The sequence below is a fragment of the Diorhabda sublineata genome, chromosome X, assembly GCF_026230105.1.
Source record: "Diorhabda sublineata isolate icDioSubl1.1 chromosome X, icDioSubl1.1, whole genome shotgun sequence".
Lineage (NCBI taxonomy): Eukaryota > Metazoa > Arthropoda > Insecta > Coleoptera > Chrysomelidae > Diorhabda > Diorhabda sublineata.
In genome coordinates, this window is record NC_079485.1 from 16110083 (window position 1) to 16131312 (window position 21230).

At 32.1% G+C, this 21230-nt stretch overlaps 1 protein-coding gene across 8 annotated transcripts in view; it reads right to left on the reverse strand.

Annotated features, from left to right (window-relative positions):
- LOC130451567 (sodium-driven chloride bicarbonate exchanger) overlaps positions 1-21230 on the reverse strand; it is a 46698-nt gene that overhangs the window by 7796 nt on the left and 17672 nt on the right. For 3 of the 8 annotated variants that reach the window (XR_008910748.1, XR_008910749.1, XM_056790665.1), the window contains exons 3-13: positions 20936-21067; positions 18228-18281; positions 10519-10986; positions 8292-8360; positions 7463-7738; positions 6634-7403; positions 6204-6356; positions 5549-5695; positions 4934-5213; positions 4498-4883; positions 4059-4286 (exon numbers count right to left, since the gene is read on the reverse strand). Coding sequence is in view for 2 of the 8 variants with exons in the window: in XM_056790665.1 (XP_056646643.1) it covers positions 4059-4286; positions 4498-4883; positions 4934-5213; positions 5549-5695; positions 6204-6356; positions 6634-7403; positions 7463-7738; positions 8292-8360; positions 10519-10986; positions 18228-18281; positions 20936-21067 (2963 nt within the window). In the remaining 6 variants the exon portion in view is untranslated. Of the gene's footprint in view, positions 1-2250; positions 4287-4497; positions 4884-4933; positions 5214-5548; positions 5696-6203; positions 6357-6633; positions 7404-7462; positions 7739-8291; positions 8361-10518; positions 10987-18227; positions 18282-20935; positions 21068-21230 lie in introns of those variants that run through there. The other 5 variants (XR_008910750.1, XR_008910751.1, XR_008910752.1 and 2 more) reach the window with 5 other exon arrangements.

Below are 21230 nucleotides of genomic sequence, written 5' to 3' on the forward strand. Positions count from 1 at the left end.
CCAGAACATCTTGCTCCCAACATCAATACCCAACAAGCGATAATAGTCTTGTTGCATTAAAGTCAATCAAATAGCTTCCATTCTACTCCAAAAGATCGGTATTGATGGTGTTGATATGTTGCCGTCTACGGATTTGGGTTTTACCCGAGTTTATTGGATCATCTGATTTGAACGACGACACCAGTTGGCGAAGCTACAGATCAGGTTTGCAGTTTTGTCGAGTAGATCGTTGATGTACCGAAGAAAGGGAGTGGGTGACAAGCTGCATCCCTGGGAAACACCAGCGTTGACCTCAAATGTATCTGAGATATTTCTATCGATACCGAATTGGGTGGATCGGTTTTTGAGAAAGCTACTAAGCCAGTCGATCAGTAAAGACGACAAACCATACTATCCTAACTTATTTCGAAGGTTGGCATGCCAAACCTTGTGAAATGTCTTCAATATATTAAGTCTGACTCTGGATTCTCCATATTTTAATATAATGGTCGCTGATGATATTAGCAGACTCAATATTTGCTGATTAAAAACTATACCATGACCTTGGCAATGGCTAGAACTAAGCGATCGGACGGTATTTGTTGGGAACTATCTTTTTTGCTTTTTCTGATGGGATTAAATCCGGACAAGTTTCCAATTTGCAAGGATTATCTTATTTTTAGTTATTGTTACTGTCAGATAACAACAAATTAAGATTGTTATTGACTTTTTGGAACCAGATTGAACAAAAAATCTATTATTTGACAACTAATAACAACAAATTAAGATTGTTATTGACTTTTTGGAACCAGATTGAACAAAAAATCTATTATTTGACAACTAATAACAACAAATTTTGGCCCTTTTTCAAAAGTTTTTAAAGAAATAAAAGCAAACCATTTTTTATAATATAATAATAAAAAAATGGAAATGCGTGTTGATATTCTACGTATGATTTAGTTCTCGCCTCAAAAATAATACAAGTTTGATACTATACATAATACACCATTGATAACATGGGGAGGATTTGATAATAACGTACTTTTTATAAAACAATATGTTCACAAATCTCTCCAAATGTTAAAAATTGTCCTAATCACTTCATTAGTTATAATACAGATTAAAAATATAAACAATTTACTATTTTATTTTAAATATATTTTTTTTGTACTATAAATTTGTGGAATACCATTTCAGTTTTTATAGAGTTTGAAAAAATCAACTATTACACTGGTCAGCGAAAAAATTGCAGATCTTAATTAAATCATTTACTTTGTCCAGAATAATGTACATTAATTTAGAAATCTGTGGGTTCTGCTTCATGTACATTGACTAATAAGGGAGAAAAACCCTTTATAGGGTTAAATTAACAATTTAATTTTTTAAAAATATGTGCTAAACGTTTTTGATTACAGATTATATTTTTTGAAACTAATTATAAGACATGAGAATAATTCTTTCTTTCCACCACCTATCCTACTCCATGTGCATACAGGAGGTTTTGCATGGGTTGTTATATCACATTTTTCCAATTTTCAATTATTTAAAAACGGTATGCTTGTAATAATTAGATAGATATCACAATTTATCTAAACCCTACCGGTATATTCCAGTAATCAAAAAAAGTGATCTTATATTCCTCACTTTTCATCCCAAATTTTATGGGACAGATTTTTTACACTTTTCAAATATGAACTCCAAAATCATAACAATCCCTTTCCTAGAAAATTATGTTTTAAGTCGCGAAGAATTTCTAGTTTTTAATCTAAAAGGGTGACATAAGAAATAAAGTTCTTCATTCGCCCCTTTAAAGTGTTTCTTATTTTCTAGGTGCTTAAAAAATGTACACAAAGCACTACCTTTATTTTTGAAGATATTATCAGCTCTTGAAATTATTCTTCTTTGGACTACCATGTAGAAACAAAGAAAATTAAATAGCACAGAATTTTATGAAGAAAAGGTAGCTAGTATGAACACTGTAATTGAATCTGGATAAATATGGTCCAAACTAAAATTAATTTATTGAAGAGGTAAAGCATGAATGAGCAAAGATTGCTCATGAAAAATATATAGAGGACAAGCATTTTTAAGGAAAATCAAATTCTTCAATAGACTTTTCCATTTCATGAACTGCGATGAAAATTTAGTGGAATGAACTATTAGCTTGTTTAGATTCAGTGTTCAGCAGTGAAACGATTTGAGAGAAGCAACTTGGACGTTCAGATAACTGGTGTTTTAGTTGCCTCGTCGCACTGGATGGGCTTTCACAGATGAGGTATTTTAAAATAATGTAATGTGTTTTCAGGGGAAGTTCTAATTGCTTGACGGTAGCGAACACCACCAACATATTATAGGCGAGGAGCGGAATTTCGATTGACCAATTGTACTATCTAAAAGGTCAAAAATTAGTCATAAGAGGTCAGTTGGTTTTATTAATTGTTCAGCGCTAGAAAATGTTATCATTGTCGTAACGCGCTTGCTTTGGGCCGGTGAGCATTTACACACAGCTCTTTACTATAAACCAGACGGGGTTTTTTTGAAAAAAAAAAAGAACTTAGACATGTACTGCTAACAAATATGTAATAGTGGACAAAGAAATAAGATATATTCTGAAAATACGTGAAGGTCAAAGTGCATGCATGGGATTTGGGGGATGATAGTTAACAGCTTTTATAATAATTTATATACACTAAATTTTTTTAAATTAGAAATATTTTATTCACTTAACAAATTACCGTAAATTTTAATTTCTTATAAATTTATTATAATTTAGTTTCAAACAATTACATTTTGTTAAATAATATCATTGTGATGTTATGGTTAATTCTGTTTTAATATAACTGGACGCTTTTCTCTGTTATCCAGTTAATACCGATTTTATTTTCAAGTTTTAATATACATATTTTATATATTTAAGTGTGTTAAAATCTTATCTATTCCAACAAAATATAAATATCTAATGCTTGCAAAAAATTCGAAAAGTCAGATAGAAATAGTTTGATTTTGAAAATAAAAAATTCATTAGGATAAACAAACATCCCCCAAAACCCATACATGCACTTTGACCTTCACATAGTTTAAAAACATATCCACCGTTACATCTTTCATAGTAGTACATTAATACGTTTTTTTTCTCAAAAAATTATAAAAGAATATTTTATCCACTTCGCCTGGTTCTCACTGCCCTGATACAATGAACCGGTCCAAAGACTGAACAAATGTTTATATAAGCTGACCAATTATCAGCGAATGCTTTTCGATCGCATATAGGTAGGATTTTTAATTTTTTTTGTGAATGAGGTGCTAAAATTTCTCAATGACCTTGAGAAACTTTAACACTTGGTAAAAAATTTTCTAGCGCTCACCAATTAATTAGACGAACTGGCCTTTTATGGCCAATTTCTGACTTTTTAATTGGTACAATTGTTCAATCGAAATTCCGCACATGTCGTGTTAAGATCGCGAAGCTTAGGTGAGGAATTTTAACACTGATACAATTAAATTTAATATTTTTGACGCTTTTGTTTATAAAATTGAATGAACCAAAACTTTTAGATTTTTTATTAATGTTCACATTTCACTGGCGGTTCCTGCATAAATGGCCCAAAACAGTCAAGATCTGGCAGAAATTTTTTCACAATCCAGTGTTTTTTGACACAGGAAATTGAACAAATTAATCGTCTTAGGGATGTAATAATATTTAATTTTCGTTAAATACACCAACCTGCAAATTCCTGACAATTTAAAATAAAATTTAATTGTAAACATAATGTCTAGTTTGCAAGTATAAAATGTTTCTGAAGTTTTCGCATAGCCTAAGAATTTGAAGAATTACTCAGCTCCCTGTGCTCTACTTAGGTATTTTAATAAATTATAACATTCCCATTTTTTATATTTGTTCACTATAAACTCTTTTTATAAGAAAAATACCACGCTATATAGAGTATTTCATTACATTTTTCATCATATTTTTCCAATTATTACAACTCTTTAGCAATCTGATTGCATTTTATGTATTGCTTATTTATCACCAACTTGGGACCTAAAATTAATTTAGAAATATATCTCACACAGCCCACCTCTTCATCATCCAATTGATATATTTTATTATTTTCTGGCATAACATCGTCGAGAATCCTGAGCTCTCGTCTTGTGAAGATCCAATCTAAAGATTTTCTGATCCCAATCATCACTACCAACATTAGAGGAAATAATATTGAAGTCTGGCTGAAAGATTTCACCATCCAGAGGCAAATTAAACAGGTTAATTGGATGATTGTGAAGAGATGAACCTTTTTGATGGGTACCTGAAACCAACAGAATTTATAATTACTATTTCAATTCATAATTTTCAAAAAGTGAGAGATTCCAATCGATCCAATTGATATTTTTTGTGTTAGGACTCCATTTAATCACGAGTTAATTATTCAAAGCATACTCATTAAATCCTTGGAAACCTCAGTAAATTTGAGATAGCTTTTGAAACTACTAAACAAATGCATACCATGTCCAACTTACCTGTCTTAAAAACATAAAATCCGGTTGATACTTGTTAGGCATTAACATAATTCGTAACCTGTCAAAGAATTGTAGTCCTTTTAATGAAGAAATGCCCATGTATAAAAATACTCCAAACAAAACGGGCATAGGTATATGACCCAACATAGGTGTCAAAAATACTGATAAACCTATTGATGCAAATATCAAGATATGAGTGACCCTCTGTTCTCTTACACCCAAAAATTGAGGCTTGTCCCCCGGAGCTGCACATTCTGATTCCAGTTTAAGAGAATGTACATGTGTTATAGAGAGTACTGTTGCTGCTACGAACCATGGTAGACCCATAACAGAACATATTTCGATGAGAATCGCCAGAACAAAGAGATCTAAGTGGTAACCACAACCTAAAAAAATAATTTTATGAGATACAATAACTATAGGAAGAATAACAAACCTTTTTTGAGTTTGAACTCTTTTCTATTGACAATGACAGCAGTAATCTGTTGATCCATGAATATTAGGATGGTACCTAATAGAGCTGGTGGTATCGCCACAAATACGGTGTAGAAAGGATTATGATTGAATGGTGCTATTATCCATCCCCTTCCTGGAAGGGTAGGTTTTAACTCATGAGGAACTTCAAGTTTTGGAGTTGGAATGCTTACATAGTAATCTAAAAGGGTCATGGAACATATTGCTATTATGACTGCAAAGTCACTAATAAATTGACGTACCTGAAAGAAAATGTGAAATTAGGGAATTTGAAAAAAATTTCATACTATTTGAATCCAGTATCAAAATTACGCCAAGATTTTGGAACATTTATGATTTGTTTCTATGTTAATGTACAGAATCTGCAAATTTAGGGTATGAGATATATTTCATTACCTATGACCATTTTTGGGATATATACTCAGAGGTTTTCAAGGTCTCTAATTAATTATTGGTGTACTATCTAAAAGGATAATTCTACTTTTGGTATGTTGTGATTGCTAAGTTTTGTTATGTTGGTATTTCTGATAGATTTTGATTAATATTGTTTTGGTACCAGTCATGATTATGTACTTACTTTGGATGGAAAGTAGAGAGCATTTTTGAAGTCTTTCAATTGGATTGAAATGACGAAAGTACCAAGAAACAGTAGAACTGACATTAAAAATATATCCGGAGAGTATGGTGGAGTGAAACAGCCTTCAGATAGTGTACCATTCAATTGCTGAAAAAAACAATTTATTATTAAAAATATTTTAATTATATTTCTATTCCATATTTTCCCCATATCTTTCCATGACTTCAAACTTTATGTTTTTTGTTGCTATACACTGCTCATTTTTCATTCTACTAGTTGTTTGTTATAGTTAACCGATAGTTCCTCATAAAAAATTGTTGCCTTCTAAGACAATTCAGTTTTTTTTTTCAAAATTATATTCAATGTTTTGTAAACTGTGATTTCAGGTGAAAAGTTGTTCTCTCCTACTTATTTTTTCTACACCTCCTTATTTTCCAATCTACTATAGTTCTTCACTTTATTCAGTCCTTACTGCCTCCTGTCAATTTTCAATCTTCTTTTGCTTTCTCTTTGTTATTTCCCATTCATTTACTATAAACTGTCCGTTGACTCATTCCTCATTATATGTCCATACTTAATTTACCTGTTTTTTTTCTATTTTATTAATAATTATTGATATTTTCCACCAAATTTGGTCCAAAAGAAAGTTATTTACCTGACATAATGTTTGATTAACTGTAGCAGTATTTGAAAAATTTGACGATGAAGATATAGAATCGTTCCAAGTACAAGAACATTCCATATTTATATTATTTACGTCCACCGTTATTGGAAACTTCTTCCCTATTGCCCACACGTTTTCCACAGCCTGAAATGGAAAATACTATGAAAACATTTTATCTCTCATATACGATTTTATTAATTCATATTAAAGCAATTAACATCCATACCCAATACAATATTGGGTTTTGGATCCTGTTTCAATTTTCTGATAATTATTAAATAAGAAATTATTTTCCAGGAGTTGGGTGTGCAAATTCTCACCATAAAATTCGAAAAAGCATTGTTGTTACTGAGAGAACTGTGAATAAAGACTACAGAGTATCATTTCATTTATGAAAAATACATTACATATAATTACTAACCTTGTAAATAAAAATGAAAGCTATCAGAGTAGCGAAGTTCTCTTCAGTAAATCTAGTAATATAGCAAACGAATGCACTTGCATCAATTGCTACCAATATCAATAGAATAATAGCAGTCCATGTTCCTATCCAAAATCTAAAAGACATATAATTCCATTTCATAGTATAACAGAAATCAAAAACTATCGTTTCGAATACTAATACTGGTCCTGTAGATCCTAAAATAGACAAAGGTTGTCCGGAGAATAATCCGTATCCAACACCACAAACGAATCCAGATACCAACGATTCCATTGCTGCCATATTTTTACCAGTTGCTTCAGAGAGAAGACCTCCAAATGTTATAATAGGAGAAAGACAAGCAAAATAAAGGAATATCCAAGAAGCGATACATTGAGTAGAAAAAGCATCTTTAAAATCTGATAAATAAAATGGTGCTTTTCTTTTGATATCATTCTTTAAACCTCCGAATAATATTCCAGTTCTAGCCAATCCAGCTTCAGCTCTTTGTATTTGTTCTTGTTCTTCCTCATCTATTTCTTCCATCATTTTTTCAGGTGGCCTTTTTCTAGCATTTTGAGAAGGTATGGCTGCCGGTGGTTCTATTCTTATAGCAGGATCCCATTCTCCGGGTGGTAATACTGTTACTGCATCAAGAAATTCATCTATACCAGCTAATAAATGACTTCTATTACGTGCTCGGTATGCTACCTCATGGAACACCTCATCTGACATCAGTGTCGCCATGGCTCTACCAATTTCATGGTAGCCTAAAAAATATATTAAATTTATGTTAATATGAAGAAATTATTATATTATTTATACATACTAGAAGAAGGTGATAAAGGACCGAGAAGGATGAATAAAAATCTTGTTGGCACTGGAACTTCAGTCAAATCCCCCAAAATAGTGGCCGTATTAAGTCTAACAAAAGCTGATAAAGTTTTTTCTAAAAATCCAACTTCCCCTACAAGAATGTTACTCGCCTCTGCACCCATTGGAATCTTTTTCATAAACGCTAAGTTGTGTTGAACTTCGGAGAGATCCCCAGAACTGTGATTTCTGTGTATTGATACATAGCTTGCACTTTTCTGTATAGATTTATCTGAATCAATACATTAATTAACATTAGAAAAATAATTCCAGTTACATTTGGAAGCATTTTCATTTCTTTTTGCTTTAATTCAAATTTGCGATATTTCATGCGAAAAATGCCAACAAAAGAAGTCTGATTTTCGGAATATCCATTTTATAGTTTTTGTTTAAAAAAATGTTGCAGCGAATAATGATAGAACAGGCAACATGCACTAATTGTACAATAAGAATTTAATTAAGTTTACAATCACTTGGTAAGAAGCAAGTGAATAATTTTCGAGAAAATAAAATTGTTACAACAAAGGCCTGCATAAAAACAAAAAATTATAAACACAATTGGAATAAACTTGAGCAATATTTAATATCCAAAGCAAAAAAGTTCAAGGAAGATACCTAAATTATTTAAAAATCGAATTGTTAACTGAGAAATAAAAAAAAAACTTTACAAAAATTTCAGCTATATTCGATAAGCAAAACATCAAATTATGAAATTAAACTTAAAACATTCAAAAACAGGTACGGTAACTAAGGAATAACGACATTCTATGTATTTGAATTTTTACCCTGTCCAGGGACTCCTAAAAACTTTCCAAATTCTTTCCCAGAAGAATAGTCACTAAAATGTTCATCAACTGAAAATTAGAACAGTGTCTATAGAAACATCATACAAACATGATGGGTTCAAAACAGTTATCAGGTTTCTTGTTTCGAAAGCGATAATGTCATTTAATAAGTAATTACTTCTTTATAAACTGATTATATTGCTTGGTTGAATGCCCTTTGATAGGACACACTTCTATAGCATCACCATGCCTAATCTCTTTTGGAGATATATGCCATTAATTAGAATATGCTATGTTTTGGTGGGTCACAACCATAAACCAGTATTTTGAAGTCACTTGTAAGTAGACTTTTTATTTTTTCATGATTTCTTGATCCAGAAATGACATATATGTTGTTTTAGTCTATATGACATTTTAGATCCATCACATCATTATACAAAACATAATTGGATGTACTTAGAGGAAAAATCATCTTTTATAAATATTATATAAATAAATATGCGAAAATATTTTTTATACATCATGTATATATCGAAAAGATCCTCGTTGAGAATGTATAGAGTCAAAAACTAGAACTGTTTCAAATCTAAGTGGGAGCTTCAAAATCCTTAATATGTAATTATTGTAAGTTCATATTTAGTGGTTAGTGAGGTCATTGAGTGAAATTAGAAGATTCAAATTTCAAATGTGATATGATAGATTGAGCCAACTTCGGTAATATCGAAGACCTACTGAATCTACAAATATACTAAACTTCAGTTAACGATATCACGAAGAAGATTAAAAAAATACGTACACTACCGGTAAAAAGTTTTTGTTTTGGGTAATACACAACATATAAAAACTATACGATCGATTTTAAATAAGAATATAGTAATAATGAAACTACAGTCTGTAATTGTTATATATTTAAATTTTTGATTCATGGATATAACCTCTTTTTGCTTTTATTATATCGATGCACAATTTTGACATTCTCTGTAACAATTTCGACATACAATCGTCGTCTGTTTGATTCTATTCGTTTTTCAGAATATTCCAAAGTTGTGAACTGGAAGTAGGACACATCTTTCTGACATCCTTGTCCCAGCTTCGAGGAAATTTTCTGCCGATGAGGCGCAGGCCAGAGCGTACTACACTTTCCTTTAATATTTTTTATAGCCTCTTTTCCTAAAATCCACTTCAATTTTTATCAGGTTTCCAGTTGTCCTTATGCCAGAACAGCCCCAGTCATGTTTTATAGTCGAGATTAGGTACACATGGATATAACATCCGTTCTTTTTTGACCTGCCTACAAACACACTTCTCTTGTACCCAAAACTGCAATCTCTTAACTTTATTTTGACGTCTTAAAAGAAGTTTGTTAACTGCTATCGTTTTAAAAAGGCCAGCTTCTATCAATCCCTTTTTAACTGTAGAAGTACTCAAAAGCAGATCCCTATATTCACTGATCTGATCTGTTATCTACCAGTGGGTCGCCGATCATTTTTACGGTTACTTTTGCCTAGACTATGAAGTCCTGCGATTCATGCACAAGTTTCAACTGAGAGAACTCTAGTTTCACCCATTTTAGTACCCACAAGTTCGAATTTTCGAGAAGAAAAACAATTCGTATGCGTACATCACAAAGAAATGTCTTGATCCAAAAAGTATGAATCTCAGCACGTTCTTATGTCTCGCTGGGACTAAACTACAATCATAAACATCGAAGAAATAAATCACAATTGAAGATTAATAAAAAAAATCAGTCGCTACTTGCAAGTTTCAACTAGTCGTAAATAACGCAAATAACGGGCAAACGGATCCTATTATTTTTGGTTTGTAATAGACCGTTCCGAAGCCTTTGCTTGATAATATGATTCAAAAATTTATTAAAGTGTACTTTTATGAAATTTAATCTATAGATTTCGAGATGAACAAAAACTTTTGACCGTTAGTGTATGTATTGCGGCACTTTTAATTTCTCAAAAACGCGATGGAATAATTCTTATTCTGCACATAAAATTACGTCCAGTTACGACACCGTTTTACATATGTAAAGAAACAATTCTCGGAATCAAAACACAAACATTTATACAGTGAGGGTCTAAAGTAACGTATGACCTCTTTCAAGATTTTCCAAGTACGTGGAAAAAAAACTTAATTTTCCACTAAATTTAAATGTTCATGCTTTGTTTTTCCATTTCGAGAAAAAAAATATAATTTTCATTTATCTAAAAATACTTACTCTTCGAAGAAGAATGATTTTTAGTTTCGTTAAATGACCTTATAAAAGGCAACGTGTGGTTCTTTGTCTGATGTTGATGCCGGTGCCTCTTCATCAAAGCTTCCCTCACTTTTCCTTTTTTATCGAAAGGCAAACTGTTATTATTTATCATATTATCCAATACCAAATCTGAAATTTGTTCGATTGAATTTGCCTCCATATCCAAAATAACCGTTCCATTTAGTAATAAACTTCTTAGTTCAAATAAGGAATGTAAGGATAATGTAGCTACGTGTGGTTTGGACCATCTGTTTCCTCCTTCTTCAACATCTTCTTCGAACTTGATCCACCTGGCGGTTTCTTTCCATTCCATTTCGTCTCCGTCTCCCACCAACTCCTCCATTTCGGAGAAGAGAGGGTGAATTTCATGTTTTTCGTCTGTCGCATCTTCTCCAAGGATGAACTGCACTCTTTGAGATGGAGGAGTACCTGAAAATTGAAGAAACATCAAACATTTGCAAAAAATTATTGGTACAACAATGATTTTCAAATCTACTATAACAAAATCTACTGTAAATGATAGAAAATGTAAAAATGTGTATAAAATTGTATAATAAGAACTTTTTTTAAGTAAAGTTTTTCAAGTTCTTTCTTCAAGATTATGAATAATTAGTTAACAAAAAAACACTGAGAATTATTATGAATATTAAATGAATAAAGTTCCAATTTTATTTCAAAAAACCTATTTCCAATCGTACCGGGTGATTCATTAAAACGATTGCTGCATCTATTTCGGACATCGTCTAAGAATGAGAATAATAGTTTCTAATATTGATATTTTCTACCAACGCTATAAACTTGTGTTAAAAATTCATAAACCAACCTTTTAAAACAGAATATGAAAAAAATCCAACTTCGAAAAGAGCAATCAAATAACGGAAATATTTAGAAATTATATACAAGAGAGGTTAATCTAAAATTCTAAATAATTGGAATCACTGATGAACAGATTATACCTACTGTTTGTGGATGAGAAACATACATCCTAACCATATGAGAATATAAAAACAAAATATACATAGTTTTCATGGAAATTATATTCTTTTAATATTTTATGAGGCATGGCTATTAAGTAAAGAGACTAGAGTATGCTAGTATGTTAGCGACTGTCAGCTGTTTAGCCTGAAGCCTACTTTTTCGAATGTGATGTCTACTGTATCTGTAAACAAACCAGTGTAGCCCTGGCCTTTGTTTGTATAGGGGCTGTTTTTTGTTTTCCGTAGAAATGATCGTTTTGACCGTTGGTTAAGTATTTGTGCGTTTCTTGAATCTATAAAAATTGATATAGGATTTGTAACATGAATTTTACATGAATAGCTTAACAAGCGTGAAATGTGTGGGAAACTGGTGCCTAATTCCACACTGTCCGTTAAGATATTTCAACATCCCAGAGCTCAACCACCCACCTTATTCGCCGGATCTTGCACCGTACAACTTTAACCTTTTTCCTAACGTCAAATCCGCATTAAAAGGAACAGCATTTGAGGCTATTGAAGCTGTGGAGAAAAAGCGGCGCGCGTCCTGAAGAAACTGACTGGAAAAGACTTCCTGCACTGTTTCAAATAATGGAAGATTCGCATGGAGCGATGTAGGAATAAAGGTGGGGTATATATCGAAGATGATAATAAATAAATATACATTAAGTCGAATTTAAATAATTTACATCACCTGTCTAGTTATTCAATATGCACACCTCGTATTATTCTTAAAACGTGTATAGATTGTGCGAAACTGTCTCGGCCTAACTGTTGTCATGGAGCGAAATTTTTCGGGTGGACATGCGAAAGCAAGATGAGCCACTGAGAAAGCATGTTGTTGTTACTCGGGAGCAGCATTTGCAATTATGATGATAATTGAATTGAGAAAGATAAGCAAAAGGTAGCAAGAGGGTACTGTAATTTCGCCTTTATTTTGTTCCAAGCATCCTCTCTCTTCATTCGGTTATGATAAACCTAATATTTGGCATCCGCTTAAAATCGGTATTTTGCGTAAAGTTCAATCAAGCGGAGGTATCCTCCTGGTTAATTTTCGGCATGAATTACTAGTATTGGTTTACACTAAGCAAAACACGGGAAACTCTCTAATACGCGCTTCAATACCAACTGACGAGTGATTCATAACGAAACTTATTTGCGAGTACAAGTGAAACAAGTTTCTGGGTAAGTACCAGGTATATATGAAGCGAAACAAAACCAAAAACTATTGCACGAAACAATTTCGCGCAATCTAAACGCGCCTTTTTAATACAAGGTCGGTTTGACGGAACAGACGGAACAGTGACTTTTCAAGTTTGGTAGAAAAAAGTAATCGGTATCGGTATCAAAAGGTGTCAGTAAATCAGCAATTTTTACAACGGGCGAGCGATCATTAAGCAATCGTGGCCTTCCCCTCGCAGATAACTTTTTCATTAATAACTTTTAAAGAAAAATATCACATGCCCGTTAGCTTAGAATATATACTTCATTAAATACATTCGGTTTTTCCACAACCATTATGAAGCAGAGAAATCAATTCATGTGACGAACGCCTTTCAAGGCTACATGACTTGTTCTCGGTTTCTTTATCCAGAAACTAAAAATATCATCACCATAGGGGAAATGCCAACCTCTGGAAAGTCAGTTTCAAATCAAACTGCCCTAGTATAGTCGTAAAAAAAGATAAAGTAATGAATGATAAACTATAGGGCAGAGAAAAGTGGGCGAGTAATTAGAAAATCTATGAAGAATATTGAAAATAAATTATGAATAAAGAAAAGATAATTAGAATATATTGCTTTATGTCTTAACAGTAGAAATCAAAATTTAAAAAAAAAGTCAAGCAAAAAAATACGTATTTTATATATAATATGTATTTTCCGCTAACACCCAAGATGCGAAAGAATCATGATGAAGAAGAATTCATGTGTAGTACAAAAAAGAAAATAGGTATAACTGTAAATAGTTTAAAGTATTTTTTCAAATTTAAAGGTAAAATTTAAGTCATAAAAGAAATACTGTGTATTTCAATAAAAACTACCCATTTTCTGAAATGTTTTATTGAAAAACAATGAATCCTGAATAGGTTGTATTAGTAAAATACATCCTACCCTAATACAGAACAATAAACAATTTTCTGTGACAACAAGAGAGTTATATGAAAAAAAAAAGAAAAAATAAAAGACCAATGAACGCAGAGGAAGATATAAACGAGAGCTGGGAGAAACTCAGAAAGAACATAGAAGACGCTGCTAAAGAGGCGATAGGCACACACATAGTCATAACCAATAACAAAAACACTAACACAACTTCATGGTTTCGTCGAGAAGTAAAAGACAAATATAAGCAAAAACGAGAAGATTTCATAGCATACAGAACGTTACACACACCAGAAGCTTACAGCAAATACACACTGATTTGGAACGAGACTAACTTACTAGTTAGGTAGATAAAAAGCAAACATTGAGAAGAATTCTCGAAAAAAATGGAGGTGTACTTTTACAGCGCCCAAAAATATATATTGAATAAGACAACAACGGGAAGAAATAAATGAAATCTGCCAATCAAGTCAAATATCAGAGGACTACCTAACAGAGGTAATACTAAGAAAACCAACATACCGCATATAAGAAATAACATGGAAGTCACCATTCAAGAAGGAAATAGAAAATTTTCCGGGAAGGATGGACTCCAAAATGAACCACTAAACGATGATTAAAAAAGGAGATAAACAAGATGCGGCTAAGTACCGGGAGATAAATATGCTGGATACAACATTGAAACTCGTTACAAAAATTATCACTAACAGGCGACCAGCAAGGATTCAGATCAAGAAGACGTTACGCAGAGAAATCTAAATCCTGCGCTATGCCAATAACGCCATGATATGTGCCGAAAATGAAGATGATCTTCAAATATTATCTCAAATATCTTCAATCTCAGGGCAAAACAATATAATATGACTATCTAGACTGAAAAAAACATGCATGACTACATTAAAATAGCATATACAAATTAGAACTAATAGTACAATAGAGAATGAAATTCAAGTACGTTGGGATTGATATAACCAGTTATGGAGACGTAGAAGACAGGTACGAGGACAAGTAACCAAAGCAAATAGGTCTCGAGATGGATTCAGAACGTATTATGGCGAAACAAATAGACAAAAAATAAAGGTGCGAATTTACAAAGCAGCAATCAGAACTATACATTAAAAACAAGGCCAGAAACGTTGGAGAGCACAGAGATGAAAATTCTCATCAAATAATGATTAACTAATGGGTATCACAGCGTAAAAAATAATGGAATAAACATATAAGTCGATTGACAGACGATAGACTGGTAAACATAGCAAAGGATAAATCTTCAATTGGAACAGGGAGTAGATGTCGACCACGAAACAGGTGGATTAACAACATAGATCCAGGATAAATAAAGATATCGAAGAAGGAACAGGCGATAGACCTATTATAGGCGCACATTGCTCACGTGTATTAATATTTTCATTAAACTATTTGTATATATGAATATAATTAAAACAAAAATTTTCAATTGTACAATACAAAATTAAACGATTTACAGTTTTTAATAGATGATTATGCAATGACAGATTCAATAATCAGGCAAAAACATAATCAACACATTTTTATCCGGAAGTTCGTACTTGAATACATTCTTATTTACTATTGTCCTATGTACCCATTAGAAGCATCAAACTTTTTTGAATGTGTTCAACAACTATTCCTGAAATTTTTTCTACTGCATCGATTAAATACTAATCAGTTGTTCAATAAGTTTTATCGTTTCATAAGTGATGACGCTATTAGATTCGTAGTTTTACTGAAGTTTCATGTAAATCGGTATATTCTCAGTTGTTCAAAATTAAAGGCAGTATTTATTTACAATCATACAGTAATAAAATTTTAGTTTCGGATAGCGAGCATCAAAACAAATTCACGAATGATGGGTAGAAGTGTATAAGTATATTTGATTTGAACAGGAGACATTACTGAGCATGCTGAGAATCCACATGAATGATATCATTAGGTGCATAACGTCAGAAAATAGCAAAAATGAGGGATATAGGAAAATTGAGTAGAAGATCTGAGTTTTTCATTATGTGAGCTATATTTTGGAAAAAGTTTTGAGTTACAGAGATATTTGTACAAATGCGACCTTTTTAACAGAATTTGGAGTATTTTTTGAAGGTTAAAGAGAATTTTTACATCTTTTATAAGTTTAGATTATACTTGAATCTACCACGATAATCCTGAATCGAAACAAGTAGCTAAGGAGTGATGTGAATACAGTAATTCGGTTTCAAATCCACTTAGAGCTCAGAAATAGGACAAGAAGATGTAAACGTCATTTGTTTGGGATAGAAAAAGAATTACCCTGCACTGGCAAAACAATAAATGCTAAGCATTATCAATCAATTGGATGTAAAAATTGGTAGAAAAGTCTGATCTTATTGAAAAAGCACGTATATGCTCGAATTTACTGATCGAAGACATCAAAGTAATTGCTCACCTATACCTAAATAGCAATAAATGTTTCTTCACTAATTTTTTTTGGATTTCTAATAATTTTTTGTTACCAGAATATCTGCTTCTGTGTATATATATACAGCCTTTCAAATGGATTTTTATCCGAAATTCACTAACTCTAAACAATTTTAAGCATTCTATCATTTTCTACTGACAATAAAATCACACCTTTTCACCTTGTCCATTTCAATTTTTGCTCAGATTGGCTTCTTTAAACATTCACTATCAACAACTCACTCAGTCAATTTCAAAATTGCCACTGTATTTGCAATAACAAACGTCATTGTTCACAAATACAGTGATGCCATAGCTCCTCAACGTCACCTATTGTTCAATGGTGAATAAATCAAAGGCAACCCTCATATTAAAGATAAAGAGATAGAGGTATGGGAGCTTGTTTAAGTAGGCTCAAACAGCTGATAGTGAGAAAAAGAACAATGGTATACCACTATCTCTATTTCTCTCTACTCTATTCTGATTTAATCGCGTAAAGGGGAAGTTTCGAGATGGTAACGGAAAAGTAATCAGAGATAGAGAGTGACAAATCCAAGGACTCTTCCTCAAAGAATAAGATGGTCTACTTAATCAAATCTGTCACACTGTCTTCTGACGTCACAAATTACACGACATTACCTCACTTTATAGTAAAATTTATAGAAAACAACATAATAAAAAATAATGTGGTTTCTTTCATGTAAATCTCTCTTTATAGAGTCAATAAAATGTGAGCACTGAGTAGTATATATCAATTTAAAATATTGTTAGTGTCACCAAGATAAAAGCTTTCGTAGGATGGCTATACGCTTGCTTGTAATTTGTACCACCAAATTGGATTGTGTGAGATTAATGGAAGTTAGACTGTCCTATTCTTTGTGAAAGAGTCCTTGTGGAAAACCGTTGCTTATTCTCTCTTTTCCAATAGTAGAATATCATTTACATTATCCTCTCTATATTCGATATCAACTCTATGGTTTTAAATAATGACGTACGTTTTTTGGATGACCTCATACAGTCCAAAAGAGATAGCGACATAAGACATAGAAAATTGTCATAAGGATTATTTTTGACGTCTTCCGACAACTGTCACTTATGAAAATATTGAAATTATCATTTTAAGACGTTAAGTAGGTTTTGAAGCGTTCTATCAATAACAGTCATATATAAAGTAGTTTTTGTTTCCTCATTTTACATAGAATAATGTCATAATTATAAAACATTTTGTAAGTACACGTATTTGGAAGATTGAGTATACTAGCGCAAATTTGACAATCTTTTATTTTGTTTTAGAACTGTGAGTTCATAAAAAATCATAGAATAAGGTTTTTTTGTAAATTACAAAGTCATGGCGACGCTTTTTTTGATTGACTATCTTGAAAAAGGATAAACTATCAACGACGAGTATTATGCGAACTTATTGAAAGGTTTGAGGGAAAAAATCAAGCAAAAATGGCCGCATTTGGTTAAGAAGAAAGTGTTGTTTCATCCAGACAATGCACCAGCTCACACATCCGTTATTACAATGGTCAAAATTAATTAATTATAGTTGAATTGCTACCTCATTCACTCTATTCGCCGGATTCAACCCACTAGGATTATTTTCTGTTCCCAGACATGAAAAAATGGCTCGGTTTTCAAAGATTTTCCAGCAATGGAAAGGTGATGTCGGTAGGTAATAGCTATTTTGAGGTGTTTGACGATTCTTATTATTATTAAAAGGGTATCGAACTTATTGAACATCGCTGGGAAAAAGCTGAAAGTAATGTTTAGAACAAATGATTTGTTCACAATTTCATCAGTCCGAACAATGTCGTTCCTAAAAAGCTGCTCTTTGTTCATTTTTAGTATGAACTTTGGATGGAACAGAAATGAAGTCACTCGTAACTTTTCACGGTGGATATCCGAAGTGATAAGTGGATAATTCCCCCAGGATGGACATCCATTTCAATTTGAAAAATAGTAGTAAAAATGAATGAATTGTTTTTTACTTATTTTTAAATCCATTAACGACCAAAACCAAAAAGTTTAATGCTTCTAATTTGAAATGGTTTATTTGTGAGTAATATAATAATTTATTGAAAACAATTATATTATTGTTCATGTAAGATCATTGTACGCACTCCCGCATAAAATTATTTGAACATCTTACACATTTGGGGTTCTTCGCTAATACTCAATCCTCTTCTTCTTGACGTTATCGTACCTAAAAATTGGATTATAACAATAAGATAACCACGGTTCAATAAAAAATTCACACAAATTATCGCAAACCTTCATAAAAATTTATCCAGATATAAATAGAAAGATTTAATATAAAATAATCTACTCGGTTTTATTTATAAGAAACAATTTTTTGGGTACCAGAAACGTACTTCAAAATCATTCCAGATGTTCGAGCTATCAGTGCCGAGGTATATAGTGGATTGATGCGAATCTTTGAGGTTTTATCGGATAAATATCCAGATTTAGTCAACCGAAAGCGGGATCTCTTTCAACAAGACAATGCTGAACCACATCCTTCGGAATAAGATCAAAGAACTTGGTGATATTGAGCTCCTGCCATCCAGCATTTAATCCGGAATTTGCATGGTCAGATTACTATTTATTAAGACCCATGGAAAAAATTTGAATCCAAAAGAGATGTAGCAAATGCAGGATGGCATTTTTTTGTTCCTTCATCGTCATGAGAACGTGCTGCGAAGTACTAGTCACTTTTGATTAATAAAAGTATTTCTGTTTTTCAACTCTCCATATTTAGCTACATGTGATGTTTGGCTGTTTAAGAATTTAAAAAATTTGCTAAAAGAAACATTTTGACACCGGCTACGGCAAAATGATGATGATATTTATAGAAAATGCTAAATCCAAAGGTAAAAATTTTGCATAAATGATTGATTGCAGATTTCACATTAAAATTGCTGAAATGAAAAATTCGAATAAATAACTATCCACTCCAAAGAACGAAAATAAAATTTGTTACATACATTTTTGTTGAACAAAACACAGTTTTAAAACACATTTTTATAAATAGAAATTATGTGAAGGTACTTATGTACCAATTTTTTCAAACACCAAATGTTTGATGGAAAGTCACAAATTTCAACTTGTTCCTTGTACAGTTACCGTATAACAATATCCGGTATATTATTTAGTTTTCCTTTTGATCCTCAAAGTTTTGTTTTTTTATAGGTCTTTGATACCCAATCTCAATTTGTATGAAGCACACAACACAAATCATTCAAGATATTTTTGACAAATCGCTATCTTGGTTTGACAAGCTTTTAACTGACATTTTTTCAAAAATTTATGTCTTCATACAATATAACTCAGTATATATTTCTCTGTGCGTTTCACCTGCTGTTATTCCTTTATGACAAATAACAGATTTAGAACAGTGACAGAGCTCTATCTGAAGGGAGGAAAAAGGGTATTTTGATTTGACAGGGTCCCGATAAATTTGTCAATTCACTTGTCAGATGTTCATATTAAAGAAGAAGAATTTTGTCCGTCTTTGTTAAACTTTCCATGTACAACAAAATATTTGTTACGTAGTATAACTTAGGATTTCATCAGCCTAAAAGTAGTCATTGTGATCTTTGCGAGAAATTGAAAATGGCCGCGGCAATGTTCATATACTTGACAAAAATACAATACGAGGGGAAGTCAAAAGAGATAAGGATTCTAAAACTTCTGCTCTGTTTTTCGATAAGAAAACTGTCATAAATTTCCCGGCGGCTGCAATAAGCTATTTTTATGCTAGGAAATCACATGTTTATAATATAAAAGCTGTGTACACTGTTACAAACCAGGTCTATTTTGCTTTGTGGGCAGAAAATATCGCTAGAAGGAAGGGCAACGATATTGCAAGTGCAGTAAGGAAACTTTTTGATGTGGTAGCTGAAACTTCACTATATGGTCGGATTCATGTGTGCCCCAAAACAGAAACTCGATGATATCCTATGCCATGATCGACTTCCTTAAAGAACTTGAGGGAATAAACTCACTTACTCTGAAGTATTTTGTGCCTGGACATTCATGCGTTCAGCTGGTACACAAAGCTCAAAGTTTGATATAGAAGTCAATGCAAAAATCAGAATTTTACTCTTCAATTAGTTTAATAAGAGTATTAAAGCAAACTAACGTCCGAATCATTCAGATAAAAGAATGAGAGCTACAAAAAGTGTGTTTTTCACAAAAGTAGCAACTTTGCAATTTACATTTACCTTTCTTGAGATTGAGTTCAAGACTTTTGAGCATATGAACATTGGGAGTCCCAAGAACAAAGAATTAATTCCTAAAAGAAATTGCAGTGCTACGGAAAGAGAAACAAATACACATACAACTGTGTTCGACTAAACCTAAAGTTAAAAAAAAGAGATGATTTCACAAACCATATAATGGGTCTTACAAGAAATAAAAAAATAAAAAAAGTTTTTCTAGTATGTTAATATATCTTAAACTATGTGGAATTTTTTTTGTACTTTATGTATACAAATTTTCATCCATTAATTAATGTTATTTGAAATTTTTTTCGATATGTTACCAGAAAAGGTGTAATTACAACCAATATATTTTTTAAAATTAGCCTGTTATTTAGTTTGACACTTAGAACCTTGTCAGTCTGAGAATAAGTCATTAGGATAGTGACAAGGTTTATTACATTTCAGTAGTTTTATAATTGATATAAATATATAAAAAAATAAAATAAACAGTACATTTTCTCAAAGTAATAACAATCACTAATCTATGTGCCAAATATGAAAAAATAACAGTAAAACACTGGAATTATACAACATGCTTCTATCACTATTTCGATCTAAAATGAAATTAAAATTTCGAACACTTAATGGAACTTACTAGGGCGACATTCTTGGAGCCCAGTATTAACACTTCCTTCAGGACTTTTGTGACGATGATGGTGACGTCGATGCGAATGTCGACGCTCCACGGGCACGTGGACGCCGATAAATACGCTATGCGCGCGATGACCTGGCACACAAAGTGGAAATATTTAACTATTAATAGGCGGTTCATTTGCTACACGAATAATTTAGTCAAGTGTTATTACACACGCATTGTATTTCTGTCGTAAAATATTTCCATACATCAGATTAGGGATAAGGACGAAATTAACAGTTTTATCAAAAAATTG